The 19,692-nt window shown below is 42.5% G+C and overlaps 1 protein-coding gene across 3 annotated transcripts in view; it reads right to left on the bottom strand.

The window, feature by feature from the left end:
- Positions 1-19,692, bottom strand: part of TNKS (tankyrase) — a 114,844-nt gene that overhangs the window by 35,854 nt on the left and 59,298 nt on the right. For all 3 annotated transcript variants that reach the window (XM_084835058.1, XM_084835059.1, XM_084835060.1), the window contains exons 12-15: positions 8,808-8,979; positions 6,830-6,909; positions 3,402-3,547; positions 540-705 (exon numbers count right to left, since the gene is read on the bottom strand). In XM_084835058.1, coding sequence (XP_084691184.1) covers positions 540-705; positions 3,402-3,547; positions 6,830-6,909; positions 8,808-8,979 — 564 coding nt within the window. The remainder of the gene's footprint in view (positions 1-539; positions 706-3,401; positions 3,548-6,829; positions 6,910-8,807; positions 8,980-19,692) is intronic.

Here is a 19,692-nt window from a genome sequence, read left to right as displayed (position 1 = left end):
TTCCTTTAAGCCCAGAGTCAAATCTGTGCAACATCTAAAAGAGCCTCAGCTTGTCTTCACAATAACAGCAATTTGAGTAATACATGAAGCAGCAATCATAGAACCTTTATTGTATTGCCACAGTATTAAAAGCGAAGGGGGGGATAGCCAACTTTAGAAATTCATTCCCCAACCTCTCCGATTACAAACAGGAGTACTTCCGAAAATTTATCCCAATTGTTGCAGCTAATATTGAACAGAACGCAATAATAAGTAGAGTTCAGAATATTTTTTCATGTGTCCATTGCACACTACACGGGTAAAACTATTACTTTTATTTGCAAAGGTATGTCAGTTTGCAATCTGACCAAGGGTACAATGCCTTCCTTATAAATAATAATATTATTTATAGTTATTTATTATTAATGACAACATTAGTGCAACTCTTAAGAAGGCTCACAGAACTGTTACATATGGTACAATGTGCTATAGGTCCTGCTAGGCAAAAGCAAACTGACAGAAGACAATTCAAAATTATAAAGAAATTATGAACTACATACCTTTAGAAGGAGCTTGCAGATTTCATATTTTCCCTTTGCTGCTGCCTCATGTAGTGGTGTAAACTTCCACAGATCTGCGACATTGACAGAAGCCCCATGTCTCACCAATAACTCTGCCACTTCATAGTGTCCATATGAACAGGCATTATGCAGGGGTACTAAGCCACTAATCAAACAGAGAAACAAATCAGACAGACAGACAGACCTAAAATGGTAAAAATTGGAGTTATCCTTCAAGATCATTAGCATTCTTTTTCCCCACATGATGACATTTAACTATCTTTCTAACAGCTGATAGAACTGAAAGCCTTAAAAATGATATGCATTAAATTAGTAGCCTATTCTAAGGAATCATCTAAAGAAGAGATAAAACTCAGAACACTTACCATTTCTAGTTCTAGGACTGCATAAATGCTGCCATGTTTGTGAGGGCAACAAAAGATGGTCTTATTTTTCTGCCCAAGAATATCTGCTAGTTATCCACTGGAGCTATTCTAGGTGGTGAGTGAGTTATTAAGCCTAAATCCAGCCCACCTGGAGATACTTACAGGGCAATGTGACATGGCTAGCTTTTCATGCAATAATGTGTAACCAGGCAGACTACATGGAAGTAGAGTAAAAGGATAAAAAGCCAATATTCTTCAGAGTTTATGCAGCAATGTGTATAACCTTTATTCTGATATCTCTAAAAACAAATTGTTCTGTGAAAAGCAACCCCTGTTTGCAAGTCACATTGCAGATAAAATCACTTGCATGCATCCCAACTTAGAGCTAGTTCCCACTGAGGTTGTAAAAACCATACCTGGACAGCACCTCGTCAGATTCCAAGTGCGGGTTCATGTGACTGAATGATCCTCCATACAAAAAAATCTACAGAAAGCTACATATCAGGAGCCACAGCTTGCCCTTGGCATGTTAGCTTTCTACATAGATGACATTTTTTTTAACTGAGGGAAAATTCCATCCCGGGAGTCCTCTCTATAGTCGAAAAGCCCTGTCTACAGCCCTGATATAGTTTGCCGCTTCAGTGAGAACTAGGCTTCAGACACTACAGTTAGAGCAGAGTCCAAGCCACAAGTGTCATTTACAAGCCTTACTGGAAAGCAAAGAAGCAAAAAGACTTGGACAGAAGGAAGCCTTGGATAGAAGGAAGTGGACAAGGTGCTTTCATCTGTAAGGCCGACCACCTGCTTACTTGATCCTTGCCCATCTTGGCTCATTATGGGCTGCAGAGAGAGATTGGGTGAGGGGATCAGGGCAGTGGTGAACGCCTCCCTTGAGGAGGGAGTGATGCCATCAGCCCTCAAGGAGGCAGTGATAAGACTGCTCTTAAAGAAGCCCTCCTTGGATCCCCAAGTTCTGAACAACTTCTGCCCAGTCTCGAATCTGCCATTTTTGGGCAAGGTGATTGAGCAGGTGGTGGCGAGGCAGTTGGAGGCACACTTGGAAGAAGCCGGTTATCTAGATCCATTTCAGTCAGGCTTCAGGCCTGGGCATGGGAGAGAAATGGCCTTGGTCACCTTGGTGGATGATATGAGGACGGCTCTGGATAGGGGCGAATGCTCCTTCCTTGTTTTCCTTGACCTCTCAGCGGCTTTTGATACCGTTGACCATAGTATCCTCCTGGACCGCCTGGAGGGGTTGGGCATTGGAGACACCGTATTGCGGTGGTTCTGGTCCTTCCTCTCTGGCAAGTACCAGAGGGTAGCACTGGGAGAGGAGGTTTCAGACCCATGGCCACTCACTTGTGGGGTGCCACAGGGTTCCATCCTCTCCCTGATGCTATTTAACATCTGTGTGAAGCTGCTGGGGGCTATCATCAGGAGGTTTGGGGTGCGGTGTCATTAATATGTGGATGACACGCAGCTCTACCTCTCGTTCAAATTTTCACCAAGGTTGGCCGTAGAATCCCTGTTCAAATGTCTGGAGATGGTGAGTGGCTGGATGGGGAGGAATAAGCTGAAGCTGAACTCTGACAAGACCGAGGTACTTTTGGTGGGAAACAAGAGGGGGTTGGGGGATGTTGACCTGGTGTTGAATGGGGTACGGCTACCCTTGAAAGACCAGGTCCGCAGCCTGGGGGTCATTTTAGACTCCCAGCTGTCCATGGAGTCTCAGGTGTCAGCTATGAGCCGGATAGGGCTGTTCTAATTCCATCTGATACAGTGGCTGCGCTCCTACCTTCCCGACCATCTGCTCCCATCAGTAGTACATGCCCTGGTCTCCTCTCGTTTAGACTACTGTAATGCACTCTACGTGGGGTTACCCTTGAAGACGGTTTGGAAGCTGCAGCTGGTACAGAATGCAGCGACTTGCCTGATTAAAAGTCTGATCACATCACTCCGGTGCTGAAGGAGTTGCACTGGTTACCAGTTGTTTTCCGGGCCAAATTCAAGGTGTTGGTTTTGACCTTTAAAACCCTATATGGTTCCGGCCTAGACTACCTCAAGGAGCACCTCCACCAACACCAGACAGGCCGCTTAACAAGATCAGCCTCGGATGGCCTTCTCTTTGTCCCATCAGCCAGGACAGCTAGGCGGGTGAGGACGAGGGAGAGGGCTTTCTCTGAGGTGGCCCCCACTCTGTGGAACTCCCTCCCTAGGGAACTCCGCCATGCCCCCTCTTTAATGTGCTTCTGCCATGAATTAAAAACGTGGTTGTTCAAGCAGGCATTTGGGGTAGGTTAGGGTATTTTTAGAAATATGTTTTTAATGTAGAATTTTGTTGTTTTAAACTGTTTTTATCATTGTACATCACCCAGAGTGGCTGGGTGACCAGCCAGATGGGCGATTAATAAATTTAATTAATTAATTAATTAATCCATTCCACCCACACATAAAACAGTAACTGAGTCCCACTTACCCTTTATCCTTTGCATGCACATCTGCTCCATGGTGAAGCAAGTACTCCACTACTGATACTCGGTTATAGCCAGCAGCAAAGTGCAGTGGGGTTGAATGGCGCCCCTCCAAATCTCTGCAGTTCACATTCTGGGGACTGCAAAGTTGCTATGGGGAAAAAATGCAGAAGAAAAACATATGTAAAGAAATTCACAACAGAAGATCTCTTACGTTTTCAAGCAGTTACCTCCTACCCTAAGTGTAAAAATGAGAGAGGATGATGCTTCATGACACGCAACACTATTTTTAGTCTCAATTCCTTCTTCAATGTCCTGAGACGGAGGCAAAATCTTGAACTGTTCATTTAAATGTTAAATTATCAAGTGGTTCTCTTGCAATAAAGAACATCAAAAGAATGTATATAGCTATGGGCGCAATCCTATGCTGCTAGTCAGCGGCTAGACAGCCATAGGATTGGTCGGTTCCCAGAGAACCACCTCCCTTCCCCTCCCCCGCCACCTCATAGGTGGTGCAGATCATCCCCGGGCTCCGTGCTTGGGAGAGCAGTGCGGAGTGGGGGGAAAGGGGGCAGGGAGTGCATAAATGCTGGTACGATGCTTCCTATGCGTCATCCGGCCTCCCCACCCAGCACTCCAACATCCTGCGGCTAGACAGCTGAAATCAGCCATCAAGTCATGAATGCAGGGCAGCTGGAGTGCAGAGGAGATGATCCCTCCTGAGCTCCTCCTGGCATGCATTGGATAGGCGGTCGCCTTCCGACTTCAGAGGCAGCCGCCTCTCCACATAGAATTGCGCCCTCCATATTCTAAATTTCCATGAAGGAAGATATTCAAATCCAGATGTCAATAGCTCCTAGTATCTGCTGTAGTTGAGAGGATTAGAAAGGACCAGGAAGCCTGTGTTTTAATCTTAGTCCTTACTCTAATTTGCTGATTGACCTTGTGTACATGCATAACTGTTCTGTGAAAAGACCTGAATTGATGTAGTACAGCCTATATATTGACCTGGTTCACATGATCACTGCAGCCCACCGTGGCTTATTTAACCCTACAACAGACTATGGGTTATTTGAGGATTGTTTAACCCTCAAACAACCCTGTGCTGCCTGGGTTTGGATGACATGACAAACCATGGCAACCCCCCGCTGGCAGTTGAATATTCAAAATAGCTATCGACATACACTGCAACCCACTGTGGCTTAAATATTTTTTTAATTGTCCCAGGAATCTTTAGTATTCTTCCTACAACAGATTAATGCAATGCCGCTTCTGGAATTTGTTACCATGTTTTATTTGTGTCAGTGCATCTGAACTTATTGTTTTGAGTTGAAGACTTTTTGTTTGCTGGTTCACAGGATCACCACAGCCCACCACTGTGGCTTAAATAAATAATTAGTCTGTTGTAAGAACAATACTAAAGATTCCTGTGGCAATTCAAAAAATAATAACTGTCTCTGTGGCACAAGTTTTGCCACAATAAAATCTTAGGTTAAGGTGCCACAGGACTGTTATTTTTAGAACTGGAACTGGTTCCAATAGTGTGAGATCCACATAGTGCTTTGCTTCAATTTGATACAATGCAGCACCAAAAAGATAGATATCGGGTTTCATCTGTATGCCTGCATCTATACTCTACCTCCAACTAAAAATAAAATCATCATCATCATCATCAAGCTCACAATTTCTAATGCTCTTCAGATTTTGCACAGGAGAACTATTTGCAACGTGTAGCCATACTAATGACATTTAAAATTAAAAAGCCTTGACAGGGGTGACTGTCACTATAGAGTAATTACATTCAGAGATGATGAGGAGAAACCAGGAGTTCTAGCCTAAACACAATGCTCATTTAACTCTTAAAGGGTCACCTATTAAACTGGTCCAATGATTTACAGGAGAAGCGTCAACTGTTTAGCTCTCCTATACCTGTGGTCATAAGTGGGTACAAAAACATGTAAAATGTTTATATATTATACAGACCTTTCTGTGTTTTAATGCAACGTATTCAACAAAAAAGATAACTAGGGTAAGTTAGACCCCAAATACAGTGAACAGAGATAAAACTCAAATACCGCACAAAGTCAATGGGGTCTAAACCCCAGGTCAGGGTGTTCATGACATCAGCTACTGAAGGGACCATCAAGCAGTCTGAGGAAACTGTTGGGGTAGCCAGCCCCACCCACACCTTCCCTGGGGCTAGTTAAGACCTGTGGGCTCCGAGGGAAGACAGATGCCACAAGCATATTCAGTCAGCCTGAGAGAACTCCGTTCTACTCATCATAACATTTTTTTGTTTTAGCATTTTACAACTGTAAATCTCCTTGGCAAAAGGGCAGTATACAAATGCATTAAATAAAGACCTCAGGCCCCAACACAGCAAAAATCATTTAAACCACAAAGAGCTACTTTATTTCAAAGTGACAGTTAAGGTAAGGAAAGCATTCACCAGTCAGCATGATCTTATTCATACTTCCAGAAGACATTTGAGTTGAATGAAAAATGCACAAGAAGTCCCCACGTTCATGAGACTACATAAGAATTAACATGGTGAATCATTATAAACCACAAATAGCATCCCTGCCTAGCTGCACTCTTTACTAAAAACAATAATTTGTAATACAATTCCATATTTACTTTGATTAAATTAGAAACATGGGCAAATCTTTTTTTAATCTAACTTAACTGGGTTCTATCTGACCCCAATATCAGATTAAATAAAGTGTTTGTTCAATAACAGGAAGTTTAAATAACATTTCTGACATAAGGGGTTTGTTTTTTACTCTACAGACCACATAACCAACTATTATCTATATCCTGTTTCATCCTACAGTGTTTACTAAGTAATAATACAAATATAGTTAACTAAATAAGAAATTGCATCAGTACAAGAAAAAATTTCCACAGAGCTGAATGCTTCTCAAGGAGATTGGAAACTTCCACTTCCATTTTTTATTAACCATGGTTTGCCATTTCATCCAAATCCAATGAACTGTGGTTAATCTAAACTATGGTTTGTTTGAAACAAGCCAACTTCAAACCATGGGTTATGAAGTCAGCCTGTTTCAAACAAACCATAGTTAACATTAACCACAGTTTAGAGTTTGAACAGAAGACTAAACTATGATTAATGAAAAATGGAAGCAAAAGCTTCCAATCTCCTCCTCACAACTGTGAGTGGGGGCTGGGGGGATGACTGTCCAAAGCTTACTGCTGTTCATTCCCATCCTGGTTTATCATTATGTCCAAACTGGCCCGGAAAGTCACTTTAGTCCCACTGATTCCAAAGCAATCAAATGTACCTGCTCATTATCCAGCTGCATTATGGAATACATCCAAAGCAGAATCATCACACTTTTCTCTTTCTAGGCAAATAGAACAAGTTATAAAAGTAATATACAATGCACAATGGAAGTTAATTGCTGCAACCCACCTTCACAGTTTCCAAGTCTCCAGCTTTAGAGGCTTCCAACAATCTATAATCCACATCAGATGTGTGTACTGGAGTGCTCTCTACATGACACACAAGAAATGTATAAGTATCTTGGTTTTATAGAAAGAACTCGTAAGTATCTAAGCTGGAAAAAAATATTGTTCTCTCTCAAGGTAAGAGTGTGCCTGCCCCTTCTGGTGGTGTAGCATAGTGATTAAGATTGAACTACAAGTCAGGAGATTCAGTCTCACCTCTCCTGTGAGCTCACTGGATGGTCTTAAACAAGCCACTATCTGCCATTACATTACATTATCAAAGTATTACAGAAATCCCGTGTTAGTTTTTCACACTGCGTTCATCTCAATGGGTATGAAAAAGTAAAACAGCACAGCCCCTCACTTACTTACAAAAGTGTGACTGCAATACTAGTTCTAGATTCAAATATGGTTTCAAATGTTTATTAATTTTATTCTCAAATTCTTAGTGAATTAGGAAAACATTATTCCTATTTCATAAGTTAGCTACAAGAACCCTAACAGGTGCAGCCAAACTTACAGCTCAAGTTTCACTGTCATAGCTGGAACTTTATGACTCCAGGAATCTAATCCCACATCATAACTTTAAGTATTTTTTTACCACATTTATATCCTGCTCTTATATGGACTCCCCAACATTTTCATATAAGGGACTGATCAAGACCACATCTACTTAGATTTGACAATGCTCCCAGAACATTTCCTATACTCATTCCCAAAAATAAGCTTAAGAACAAGACTATTATTTTTGCTACTTAATTTAGTTCCTGCCATTGTAATAAAGAATTCTAATTCATGGTCTGTGCTCACCTATAGAACTGTACAATATCGTTATGAAACAGGCTGGAGAGCAGGCAGTAGGAAGCAGATGCCTACATCCTGTCTAAAATTGTATATTCAACTTTCTCTTTATGAGTGAAAGATCAAGACAAAAATGGTTTCTCTTTAAGGGTGGGTGGGGTGAACTGCCAATGTCCTTTCCCTTCCCCCAGAGAGACCTAGTCATTCACTTACTGTGTGCAGCCAGATCAGTTTCCGCCTGATCTGCATTACTGTAGCTGTCTACTGGGGTGTTTTTTTTGTTAATTTTCAACACTTATTGCAAATATATTCACATTACATTACATTTCAATGATGTTCTTCTCTGTGTCATTGAGCCTCATTTTCCCCACACTGCCTTCCTATGGATCTCCCTAACCAATCAGATTAAACAACAGCTTAGGTAAAGGAGGCTCAGGACAATGAGGGCACAGAAGAAGGGAAATAGTGTCAGGAAAAAGCATTAGAAAGAAAAGTATGAGATAGCATTAACACAATGCAAAAGTTTGGCAAGATGAGCATTTCCTCCAGTAATCTGTCCAGCTGCACTCAATGTTCCTGGGTTGTTGCTGTTACATGCGAACCCAGCACTCTGGGTTGTTCACGGAGATCTGGAAAGAAGATGGGTGTTCCTGGATTGTTTGGCAATCCAGAAAGAAAGCGGAAGTGGCAGGCATGCAGAAGGCAGTACTCCCATGCTCTGGCATGGCCAGGGCTAATTATGGATTGTTTCACGTATAGCTAGCCATTATGTGTGAACCAGGTCAGTGTGTTAATTTGGAGGCTAATATTAAAATGTGTGCATATTCAGGGAATCCCATATATGTGTGTGTGTGTGTGTGTGTGTGTGTGTGTGTATATATATATATATATATATAGAGAGAGAGAGAGAGAGAGAGAGAGCGCGCTATTCTGCTTTGGATGGAATTGTACTACCCCTTACAGCATTAGGTCCACAGGTTGGAGGCACTATAGGATATGGCCCTGTTTTGGGAGGCCTAAGTGTGGCACCTTTTACCAACTGAGGCTAGTGCACCAACTGCAGTCCCTTCTGGATAGAGACAGCCCAGCCATCATTGCCCATTCTCTGGCAACTTCTTATTATCGAGTGACAGAGTACTCGCCATTCAGTATCTGCTGCACTGCTTCGCTGCCCATCTGTGCTGCTGTGAAACCTTGTAAGGAGATGATGGAGGGGTCAGAGCCGTAACTCAGCAGGAGGCGACAAGTCTGCAGATGGCCTGCCAGAGCAGCTCTGTGCAAAGCTGTTTGTCCAAGTGTGTCCAGTGCATTCATCTGAGGGGGGAAACAGTTATTATTTCACAATATGTAGTATTTACCAATGTTTTCCATTGCAAATCTGTAGGTGGAAGGAACAAAGTTAAGTGAGATTGTACAACATACTAATTTCATTAGCCCTCCTGCTGTGTTGTAACATAAACACCGCAGGATAATAAAGGATCAATTAACTTCTTCCAATTATTACTCTGAAGGCACGCTTATTTCACATGAAGTAGATGACTAACTGAAGTTGTTACGGTAAAAGGGGAGCTACCAGAATTTCTTCAACTGTAAAATAATTATGTGCTTGTCTTTTCTGCTGGAAAATTAAATCATATTCAGCTGCTTTAACAAATGAAGATGAGAATTTGCAACTCTGTGAATTTCTGTTCTTTGGGAGAAGGAGGGCAGCTAGGATTTAGATATTTTTCTTCCCAGTGGAAGGAACTGTTTTCAAAATCATGAAAACAGAAAATGCCCCAATATCACCTTCTCTGCCAAGAACAGGTTCAACTGCATTGATTTCCAGAAGGTGCAGGATAGCTCTGGAGACCCATTGGCGTCTGGCTGAGTTGCAGGAAATGGCTAGGAAAAATGTGTCCCTGAGAGTGCTAGTCCTTGATAACCAGTCCTGGTACCCATTCATCACTAGTCAAGTGTGTTTGGGTTTCCATATCCATGAAGGGACCAGCTAACCAGGAGATTGGGCTAAGTTGTCACACTGGAGGAAGGTGTCTTGCTCGAAAGCTGGACTGTCTGTCTGAACTTTGGTCTAGGCCAGAGATGGGGAACCTGTGGCCCTCCATATGCTGTTGAACTCAAGCACCCATCAGCCTGAACCAAAATAGACAGTGGTCAGGGATGATGGGAATTGTAGTCCAACAAGATCTGGGCCACAGGTTCCCTACCTCTGGTCTAGGCTTTTGGTATTGCTGCCATCTGAACTTGAAATGCCTGAAGATTACTTAGATGAAGACTTGGAAGGACGAAATAGCCAGGATTGTTTAACTGGCCACTTGTCCTCTTCAAGGGGTTTGGTACAGCCTTCTTTTTGTCTTTGGTTTTCACAGGTAGGCAAGCCAGTGACAGCTTCTGGATCCCTCCCCCATGACCCTGGGGTGAGATACATCCTCTGCCGGGCTCTTTTCCTGCCCTTGTTTTGATCAGGAAAAAATCACTTTAATCCCTACTTGCCCTAAGCAGCCCTTGGTTGGTTCAGGTTTGCATCAACTAGCCTGAGTTTGTAGCATTCTGTGTGATGTTGGGAAGGTGCTTATGTGGCAGCAACCCAACCCACCCTTTCAGCAATCTGTTGCTGACAGAGAGGAGACCCAGGGCAGGGTTTTTTTTCTTCTTCTTTTTGCTTGCAAGAAACAAGGTGCCTTGATGAAGCCTGCCAACACAAATAAGGAAATTGCCTTCCTAGCCCTCCACTGGGGGGACGGGATTATGCCAATGTTAGCTGCTCTCCTCCCTTTGAGAGGAGAAATAAATGTATAAGTAAAAACTTAAAAGGTCAGGTATAAATAATTAACAGAAGACAGCTGGGAAATATTGCCATTTCCCATCCTCAAAGGTGACAGAACTGAAAATTTCCAAACAAGAAATATTAAGAGATTAACCTGAGGAGCAAACCTTTTCAAAACAGATGTTCAGGACAGAAATCTGTTGGCCAGCAACCTGATTATAGCTTCCTGGACTTAATCTGTTGCCTCATTGTTTTGTCCCCCACACTCTTCCTCCAAAAAATGCATTACAACAGCAACTGAAACGATGTACAGAATGTATAAACAGGCCGTAAGGCATAGGAGCCCAGCACGAGGCTGGAACAGACATTTCCAGAATGCTGTATAAAACACTCCTATGTAATAGAAACACAGTGGAAGCCAACCTGAACACTAGAAGCATCTCTGTGAGCTCCCTAAGTAAAACATTCCTAGAAAGGAATAGAATAAGATGGTCAACAAAACTTTACATTTAATTCATTTAAGTCACTCATATTAAAGTACAGGTAAATTGCAAAATCTTACGAACATCAAAATATAAGCTGTTCCACATAAGGAAGCAATACATATTCATGATTTTTTCCTCCCCAGGAGTGAAAACCACATATTTACAGCTACAAGTAAGTGTTCCGGCTATTGCACAAGGCTTTCAAAATATTTTCTGTAGATATTTTCTGAGCAACAGCACGGTTGTCTACAGTTTAATAAGAACCAAACATCAACAGCAGCATGGCACCCCGCACAAAAGCAATCCAATGTTTCTTTGAATCAGGGACATGCACAGGGGAGGGTGAGCATGCACACGCATGTGTGTGGAGCACAAGACTGCCTACTCACTTCTAAAGTGGGGATGATGCACAATTAAGCCAGATCTCTATGCCTTTCAGTTGGAAACCATGTGCATTTAAGTCATTTCACTGTGCCTTTAAAATGGAAAGTAACACAATTAGGTTTCCTTTCTTGCTGCCACTATTTCATCCTGGTGGTGGCAGCAGTGCTCACTCTCCCTGTTGTTGGGCATCATTTTTGTTGGTTTGTTTCCTAAAGTTCCATCCATTCCTACATGGACAGGATACAATGCTTCCTTCTTCCGCACTAACACCAAGTGTCATCCTGAAGTCAAATCACACTGAGGGCAGGAGTAGGAAACGATGCTTCCTGCCCTTACTTTGGCATCTTCTGAGCAGCAAGGAACATCTCTGACATGTTTACATATCCTACACATGGAGTTTCACTGTCACAGGGAATGTCTGCACAGCACCCCATTCTTATGGATCAGACCCTACAAATTAAGAATATTTTTGTAATGTGTTACCTGGTAAAAACAAATTGCTTTTCTCATATGAACATGTCCCAACCAAGCAAAAACAAATTCCTTGCTTGTTTTCCATTCACCTACATGAAATTTAAATCTACTGAAAGAATTTCCCTTCACATATATTAAATCATAACTCTACCCATTTCAAAATTAATGTCATTACTCAAGTTAAACTAAAATCCAAGTGACATAAATAGAACAGATTGGGAGCTAACAGAACAAACACTAGTTACTGAGTATGGAATGCAACTTCATTCAATGACCCATTGGTAGTTTCCGAACAAACCTAAACGTGGAGTTTAGGAGTGTAACTGCTTTAAAGTTACACTTCTCACTGAAGCTTCACCAGCCCAAATATATTGTTGACAGCCACAAGGATTGTTGTTGTGCACATATCCACATTATATAGCATGAAGCAGTTCTGAATTGCTCTGCAGACTGGGAAGAGTTCTCTCAGCTTAGAAAATGACAGATCTGTCAGCTCCACCAGACAGACATCAACCCAGATTCAACTGTCACATGTTTTAAGCCTGTTATAATAAGCTATGTTAGCATTCATTTCAAAGTTATATTATCCTACTAAATTCATATTTTCCATTGAAATGAATTATTTTCTATTTCTCTACATCCCTGAAAAACAGTTGTTGCTGGGGTGTTTTTTTTTTTTACTTCAGCACTCTTTATTACTGTTCTGTGACAATGCAGCACACAGCACCTATAATTATGTGTTATGTTCTGTCTGTCATCTGTAATAGCTCAGCAAATGAAGAATATTTTGACAGGGTCTCGTATTACTGACTTCCTGCCAGTTTCCAAAATCCTCACTTTCTAGAGGGGGAGAACAAAAAAGTAGATTCACTACTATATTCTCCGTCAATTTTCTCCTCAGGAATTGTGGATGGAGGCTTCTGTACTAAGGTCAAAAGATAGGTTTGAAGGTGGCTGACAAACACCTAAGAGCTAGACAGGAGGCCCAGAACTCAACCCTGTATAATGCAGCTTTCCACTCTAAAGCTACATTATGAACTTGTTAATGCCAATGAAACCAAAAAGGCAAAAATACAAGAACTGTCACATAATACATTCAAGTTCCAGTCTGTATGAAAGGGATCAAGATAGAAATTAAGCTGAGCTCCCCCTTTTCCTTTCTGAACACCACTGAATTTGTCAGTGCAGAAGCACTGCCCCATGCTCTGGGAGCCCTTGTGAGGGCAGGTCACTCACCTATGGAGAGAAAAGTCACCAATACATTTATCTCAAAGTCTCCCTGGTTGTTTAATCTGGACTTGAGGAATGTACCAAATACAGCAGATATCCTCAGGTTTGCAAAAGTGGCTCTCTGCAAACTGGCTACATCATTCTCCCCAGCACAAGACTATCCTTGGTAGCAACTTCTAGCTAACATGACAGATCTAGAGCGGCAGAAGGTGGCATGCATGCATGAGTATCAGATGAAGCCCACCTCCATCAGCTCTCTTGCTGATCAGCAGCCTCAGAAGACAATGGGAGGGGGTCTGGTGCTTTTACAACTATTCTCATTGACAACTTGTGGACCACCTACCCAACTTCAATCCACTGAATAAAATTCTTAGAGCAGCCTTGCAAATAAGGCTACAATAAGGTACCAGCCACAAAAGTTTTTACTAGCCAACTTGTCTACAACAGCCATATTACTCACCTGTGGCACACAGAAGGCCTAAAAAAGGGGGCGGGAAGGGGGGAGAAAACAACTCTAATTTTACAGAAGCTTCTCCAAATCACCCTAAAGGCTTTCTTTTTGAATGCAAATTTTGTTAAGTTTTCTAAACAGAGAAAACAAAAGCTACATCAGAAAAGAAAAGAAAAGAAAAAGAAAAAATTGAATTCCAAAGCATTATCCATATATGGTAAGAATAAATAAAATCATGTTACAGCATATAAAATAAGTACCTTATGTCTCCACATTCTTCAGGAGACCTTTAGATAATTCTTACTCACTCCAGGCAGGCAGCTGAGTGGCAATATATAAGCCTGCCATAGGGATCTCTTAATCAGAAACTGGAAAAGCACATTTCCCACTATAATTAGGAGGACTAGATGATACTACTAGAGCTAGGGAACTTGTTCACATCATAAGAGCAGCCTTACTGGATCAGACCAAAAGAGCATTATGACAGCATCAGGGAGGAGAGGCACCCTTAAAGCTCAAGATGGAGGAATTGAATGGAAGAAAAGGCACTCACTCAGGCTGGCATAGTGACCTACAATCGGCACATAATGGCACTACTGACATTTCTAAGGGAAGAATACAAAGAAAGCAAACAAAGGTAAAAGTGGCAAATGCTGTTGCATGCCTTGGCTGGGTGTGTTGACAGTGTTATAACTCACTAGATGGGCTAGCAGATATAGGAACTCCTGCTTCCCAGGATTCTGCAAGCTGTGGGTCAACCTAGATGCAGATAAGTAGGAGGGCACACGGTCCTCTGTAACTTGGCCTGGCTATGTTTGTCTCTAAGTAAGGCTTGTTTGTGGCAGGTAGGATCCAGCAGGGAGTGATGATGATATGCCTCTGAGCATGGTGTAATATTATAGCCCTTTCTTCTTCCCTCTGTCTTTCCCCCTTCCCATGCCTTTTAGGGGTGGTTTCCTCTCCCCACTTCCTTCCTTGGTGCAGGACTTTCCCATCTCCACCTCAGCTCTACTCCTCAGTATGGACTCATGCTGCCCACACTGCTCTTACTTTTTCCATCTTGTCCCTTCTGGGCCCTTCAGCCTGCTCTCCTCTTCTGATTTGTTCTTTCTGTCTTGCTGGCTTTCTCCTTCTCCCACTTCCAGCTGCCCTGCTTGCTTGCTGGGGTTTAAATGCCTCTTTGTTTACATCATGCCACGCCCCGGCCTCCTTATGCCACTTTAGGGGCACATGCTGACTTCTGGGTTGGCTGGGAGGCCTGCAGCATTCACCACTTTTGCTGGATGCAGCAGCCAGCCTGCTGCTAACCCAGATTTGCCCCATGGCTGGAGGAGAGGTGGCAGGGAGATGCAGCAGGACCCATCTATTATCCTGTTTTTCACAGGGGCCAGTCAGATCTGCTTGCAGGAAGCCCACAAGCAAAGCAACAGTGTATGGATGCACTGTTGTTCCTCAGCAACTGGTATCAGAGGCGTGCAGCCTTCCACAACTATATTAGCTAATAACTGCAAATAGACCTATTCTCCATGAATTTGTCCAATCCCCCTTTAAAGGATTTAAAGCTAAGCCAGCTTCAATCACCTTTCCTGTAGCACTGATCTCCACAAGTTAATTATATGTTGTACTTGTGAAGTACTTTCTATTGTCTATGCTGAATCTACTGCCAATCAATTTGAGAGACGAAGAAAAATGTTATTTAACCACTTTTCCATCCCATGCATCTTTCATCTATCATGCTTCCTCTTCCACATTAGCTGTCTTTAAAAAAAACCCTAAAACTAAAACCTGCTCAAATGCTTTTGTCTCTCTATATAGTAAGTGTTCCAATTCCCTGAGAATTTTTGGTTGTTATTCTCCGCAACTTTTCCAGCTCTATCCTTTATGAGATGGGATGACCAGACGTGCACACAGTATTCCAAATGTGGCAGCACCATAGATTTACTAGTGCAAATCCTGTGTTGCCACAGGGACTAGTAGTCTGAGAATGATTGAATAAAAATATGTTTGCCCGTTTCCCTTGCGACTTGAACAACTTCACACTTTTAAAATAAATGTACTACAAATAAACTGGCAAAGTTGAAAGCAAACAAAAAAAGATGTTCTTTTTAAAAAGATTGTTTACCATTACTTGAATTTGAGGTCAAAAACATGTGATGTAAGGTCTTCTTTCTCTTCTCCCTCTGGTGTCCTTTCAGCTCTTTCTCCTCACCTTCTCTTCCTCCTACTCCATCACCAATTGACTTTTCTTCAGCCCCTTTCCCTACATTCTGTGCCTGTCCTTTCATTGGCCCAGTGCTCTAAGAGCTCCCAGGAATAAGCATTATTACACATCCAAACACACACTGTGTCATTATGTTACACTATATGCACAGTGTATACGTTACACTACATCCACATGCAAACATACACTGTGTCATATGTTATATTACATGTACAGTGTGGGGCATATGCATGAACGTCCCCTTTGCCTCATCTCTCTTCCTTCTTGAGCTGCCCAAAGCTTCAGCTTTGAAGTTTTTTCAAGTTTCAAAATTCTCTGCACGTCTACATTGCTCAAGCTTCAGTTTGAAACAAAAATGAGCAAAATTGGTCTGGTAGATCTTAATAAGCCTTTTGCTACCATCGTCTTTTATAAGATATTAAGGCATTGTAAGAGCAGTTGTTTTATCTGATCCCTTTCCTAACAATCCCTGACTTGGAATTTGCATTATTCACCACTACTGCATACCTAGCTGACATTTTTACTGAGCTATCCATCACATGCCTAAGATCTTTTCTCGTTGGTCACTGCCAGTTCAGACCCCATCAGTGCAGACTACTATCATATGCTCAGTGAGGGATTGCCTTTGAAGATGGTTCGGAAATTGCAGTTGGTTAAGAACACAGCAGCTGGATTACTAACTGGCACTAATATGCTATGGGCATATTACGCCAGTTGTACTCCCTCCAGCCCCATTTCCAAGCCAAAATCAAAGTGCTGGCTTATTAAGATACAGGACAGGCTACAGTTCAGTGGTAAAATACAAGGTTTGCACGCAGAAGGTCCCAGGTTCAACCTCCAGCTTCTCCATTTAGAGTTAGGAAGGAATCCTGTCTGCGATCCTGGAGAACCACTGCCAGTCAGTGTTGGCAACACTGGGCTAGATGGACCAATGGTCTGACTCAGGATAAGGCAGCTTCCGATGACTTTTAAAACTATTAGGGTGCAATCCTACCTAGATAGGCAACTGCCTCCGAACTCGGAGGCAACCACCTATTGAAAGCAAGGCAGGAAAAGCACGGAGGGGATCGTTCCCTTCGTGCTCCTCCTGCCCTGCTTCTTCTGCTAGACAGCCGATTGCAGCTGTCTAGCCACAGGAGCATGGAGCGGGGAAGGAGGCTGCTGTATGACACATAGGATGTGTCATGCAGGCAGCTACGCTCTCCCTGCCCCGGAACGCCCCCAGCCATGCCCCTTTCTGGCCGCTCTGCAGTCCTCTTGCAAGCGTGGAGGATGGAGCTGTTTTGCTGTCTCCAAGGCAGCACGGAAGTGGGGGGTGGTCAGTTCTCCAGGAACCAACCTCGGAGCGCGGGTTCCGAGGTCGGTTCCCGGATAACAGCATATCCTATGGCAGTCTAGCCGCTGTCTAGCAGCCATAGGATTGCTCCCTTAATGGCTTAAGATAGTGTTCCCCAACATGGTAGCCTCCAGATGTGTCCCCATCCTCCACGCTTGCAAGAGGAGCACGGAGCGGCCGGAAAGGGGCATGGCTGGGGGCATTCCAGGGTGGGGAGAGCGTAGCTGCCTGTATGACACATCCCATGCGTCGTACAGCAGACTGTAATTCTCATCATTCCCATCCAGCATGGCCATCAGGACCTGGGTACTTGAAGAATTACCTATTTTTGAATGAGCCTACCTATAGGTTAAGATCTTCAGTAGAGGGCCTTCTCCAGTTCCCCTGCCATCTGAGTCAAGGCAGGTGGCTACTAGAGAGAGGGCCTTCAAACGTGGCATTCCAATGATAGAATGTTCATCCCCGAGAGATCTGCCTGGTGCTTTCTTTGTTGTCCCTTTTGGCCCAGGCAAAGACGTTTCTATTTTCCCAGGAATTTCAACACGATTTTTGTCTTACTGATTGTTTTTGTCTGTTTTTTTAAAGATCTTTCTGCTTTTAAGTTACTGTATTTTTATGGCTATCTGGATCTGTTCCATTTGCATTCTAACTGTTTTTATATCTTATTTTCATGGACTTATCCCCATGGCTACCACATTTACCTTAGGTGAAAATGTTTGTCAAACACTTTTTGGAAGTTCAAACATATAATATCTATCAGATCACTCTGATAGTTCTTTGACACTGTCAAAGAACTCCAAAAGGATGGTGAGGCAATACTTCTCTTTGCAAAAAAAAGTCATGCTGATTCTCTCCAGGCAAGGCTTGTTGTCTACATGATTAAAGCTAGATTAAGAAGGGTTTAAACCAATTTACTAGAAACAGACATTAGACTTACCGGCCTGTAGTTTCCTGCTCCCCCAATCTGTTTTTAAAAATCAGTGCTATGTTGCTTTATCCCAGCTAGCACATTGTCTCTGGGGGCTCTGGCATGTTAGCTAGGAAGGCATCCTTACTTGGTTCCAGTAAGACCTGTAAGCGCTCTGGCTGTAGTAGTTCAACAAGGGAGAGAGTGGAATATGAGGCAATAGCTTGGCTTCCTCCCCAAGCCTTCCTCCACCTGTGTCTAAGCTATGGAGACCAGGGATTCCAGAGGTGTAGACCTAGATTTTTGGAAGAAGCTGAGCTTCTAAACTTGGAGAACAGGGAACCTTCTCTCCAAATGCCTCATCTTTTTTTCCTCACATCTCTCCTAACACAGGCCCTAGCAATCAAAAATTTAAAACTACTATTAAGAAAGGGGCTGGAAGAGGAAAGTAGTCAATGAAGCACCTGTAACTTGCAGGGTGAATTCCATGGTAATTGAGTCACCTAGCCTATATCTCAGGCAACAGTGAATCGACTTTGAAATCTTGCCTACTGCTCAGCACAGAAGGCTTTGTCTACAAGTCTAGATCATACACCAAAGGAAAAACTAGAGATACATAAACAAAACAACTGCTTGAGTGAATCTTGCATACTTTAGAAATCTCTTACTTCAAAAGATAGTTTAAGTCCTTGGCCAACAATTAGGCTTTTGCAGGGTCACCTTGACAAGGGGGTAGGGTGGCAGCCTAAAGTTCAATGCCAAGTCCATCTGGGCCAGCAGTTAGGGGGAGCATATAGCATTGCTCGAGTGGTAGGTTTGGCCCAATAGCCACGAGTTGCCGACCCTATGTTAAGTAGTAAACAGCTTCTTCCTAAGAACAGCAGAAGGGCAATGCTTAAAACAGGTTTAAGAAGAATCCCTTCATTAATCCCCACATTTAAACAAAACTGAAAAGTTAGAATATCTCTACATCTAAACAGCAAACCATGATAATGAAAGCTGTAATCTTATTGAAAGCAAACAAGCAAGCATAATGTTTGTAGAATGTGGGTTTCTTTGATAGAATTCTTGCCAGAAATTTATCCAGGGAACAGTATAAGAAGACAGGAACATGGAAACATCTCAGCTGAGGACAGAAAGAGTTGTGAATCAAAGAGCTGCTAGACCTCAGCTGGTCCCTCGTGCATATTGTACTTGGGGCTACAACTACTACAGCTCTATGATAGTGGCCTAAGCCTATTCACCAAAGGATCACATCCAGTTTATCACAATTCTCAGCCCCAAAAGTTCTCAGTAATTGGATGTGAGGCCCTGGGACTTTGATTTTACATTTCTTTATACTAACAAGTTTTCTTTTCCTGGCCCTAAAAGGAAAGACACAAGTGTCGTACAACAACACGTCTTACAAACTGGAAAGTGTACTTTGGGTTCAGTACACCAATGCAGCATTTGAATACTTAATTTGCCAACAGCAAAAAAATACAAGTCAAAACATCTGATGTACAAATGAAACATGTTGCATCTAAACTGAGTTGCTCCATTCATCCAGTACCATGGATCAAGTTCCCTTCTTCAGCAGCTTAACCAACCCTTGGGAGAATAAACAAATGGCTCTTTAGCAAGCCCATCTATTATTCTTAAATTGAATTTCTTTACATAAATCCTTATAGCATTTTATGATAACTTCAACTCTTAAAATTTAAGAATGGAAGAGAGTATTATGGTCTAAGAAACAAATCTGCACCTTTGCTAAAACCTGAGAAATGTATATT

The sequence above is a fragment of the Heloderma suspectum genome, chromosome 2, assembly GCF_057233095.1.
Source record: "Heloderma suspectum isolate Gila_16-S chromosome 2, 16-S_ref, whole genome shotgun sequence".
Lineage (NCBI taxonomy): Eukaryota > Metazoa > Chordata > Lepidosauria > Squamata > Helodermatidae > Heloderma > Heloderma suspectum.
This window is presented reverse-complemented; position numbering and strand designations above follow the sequence as displayed.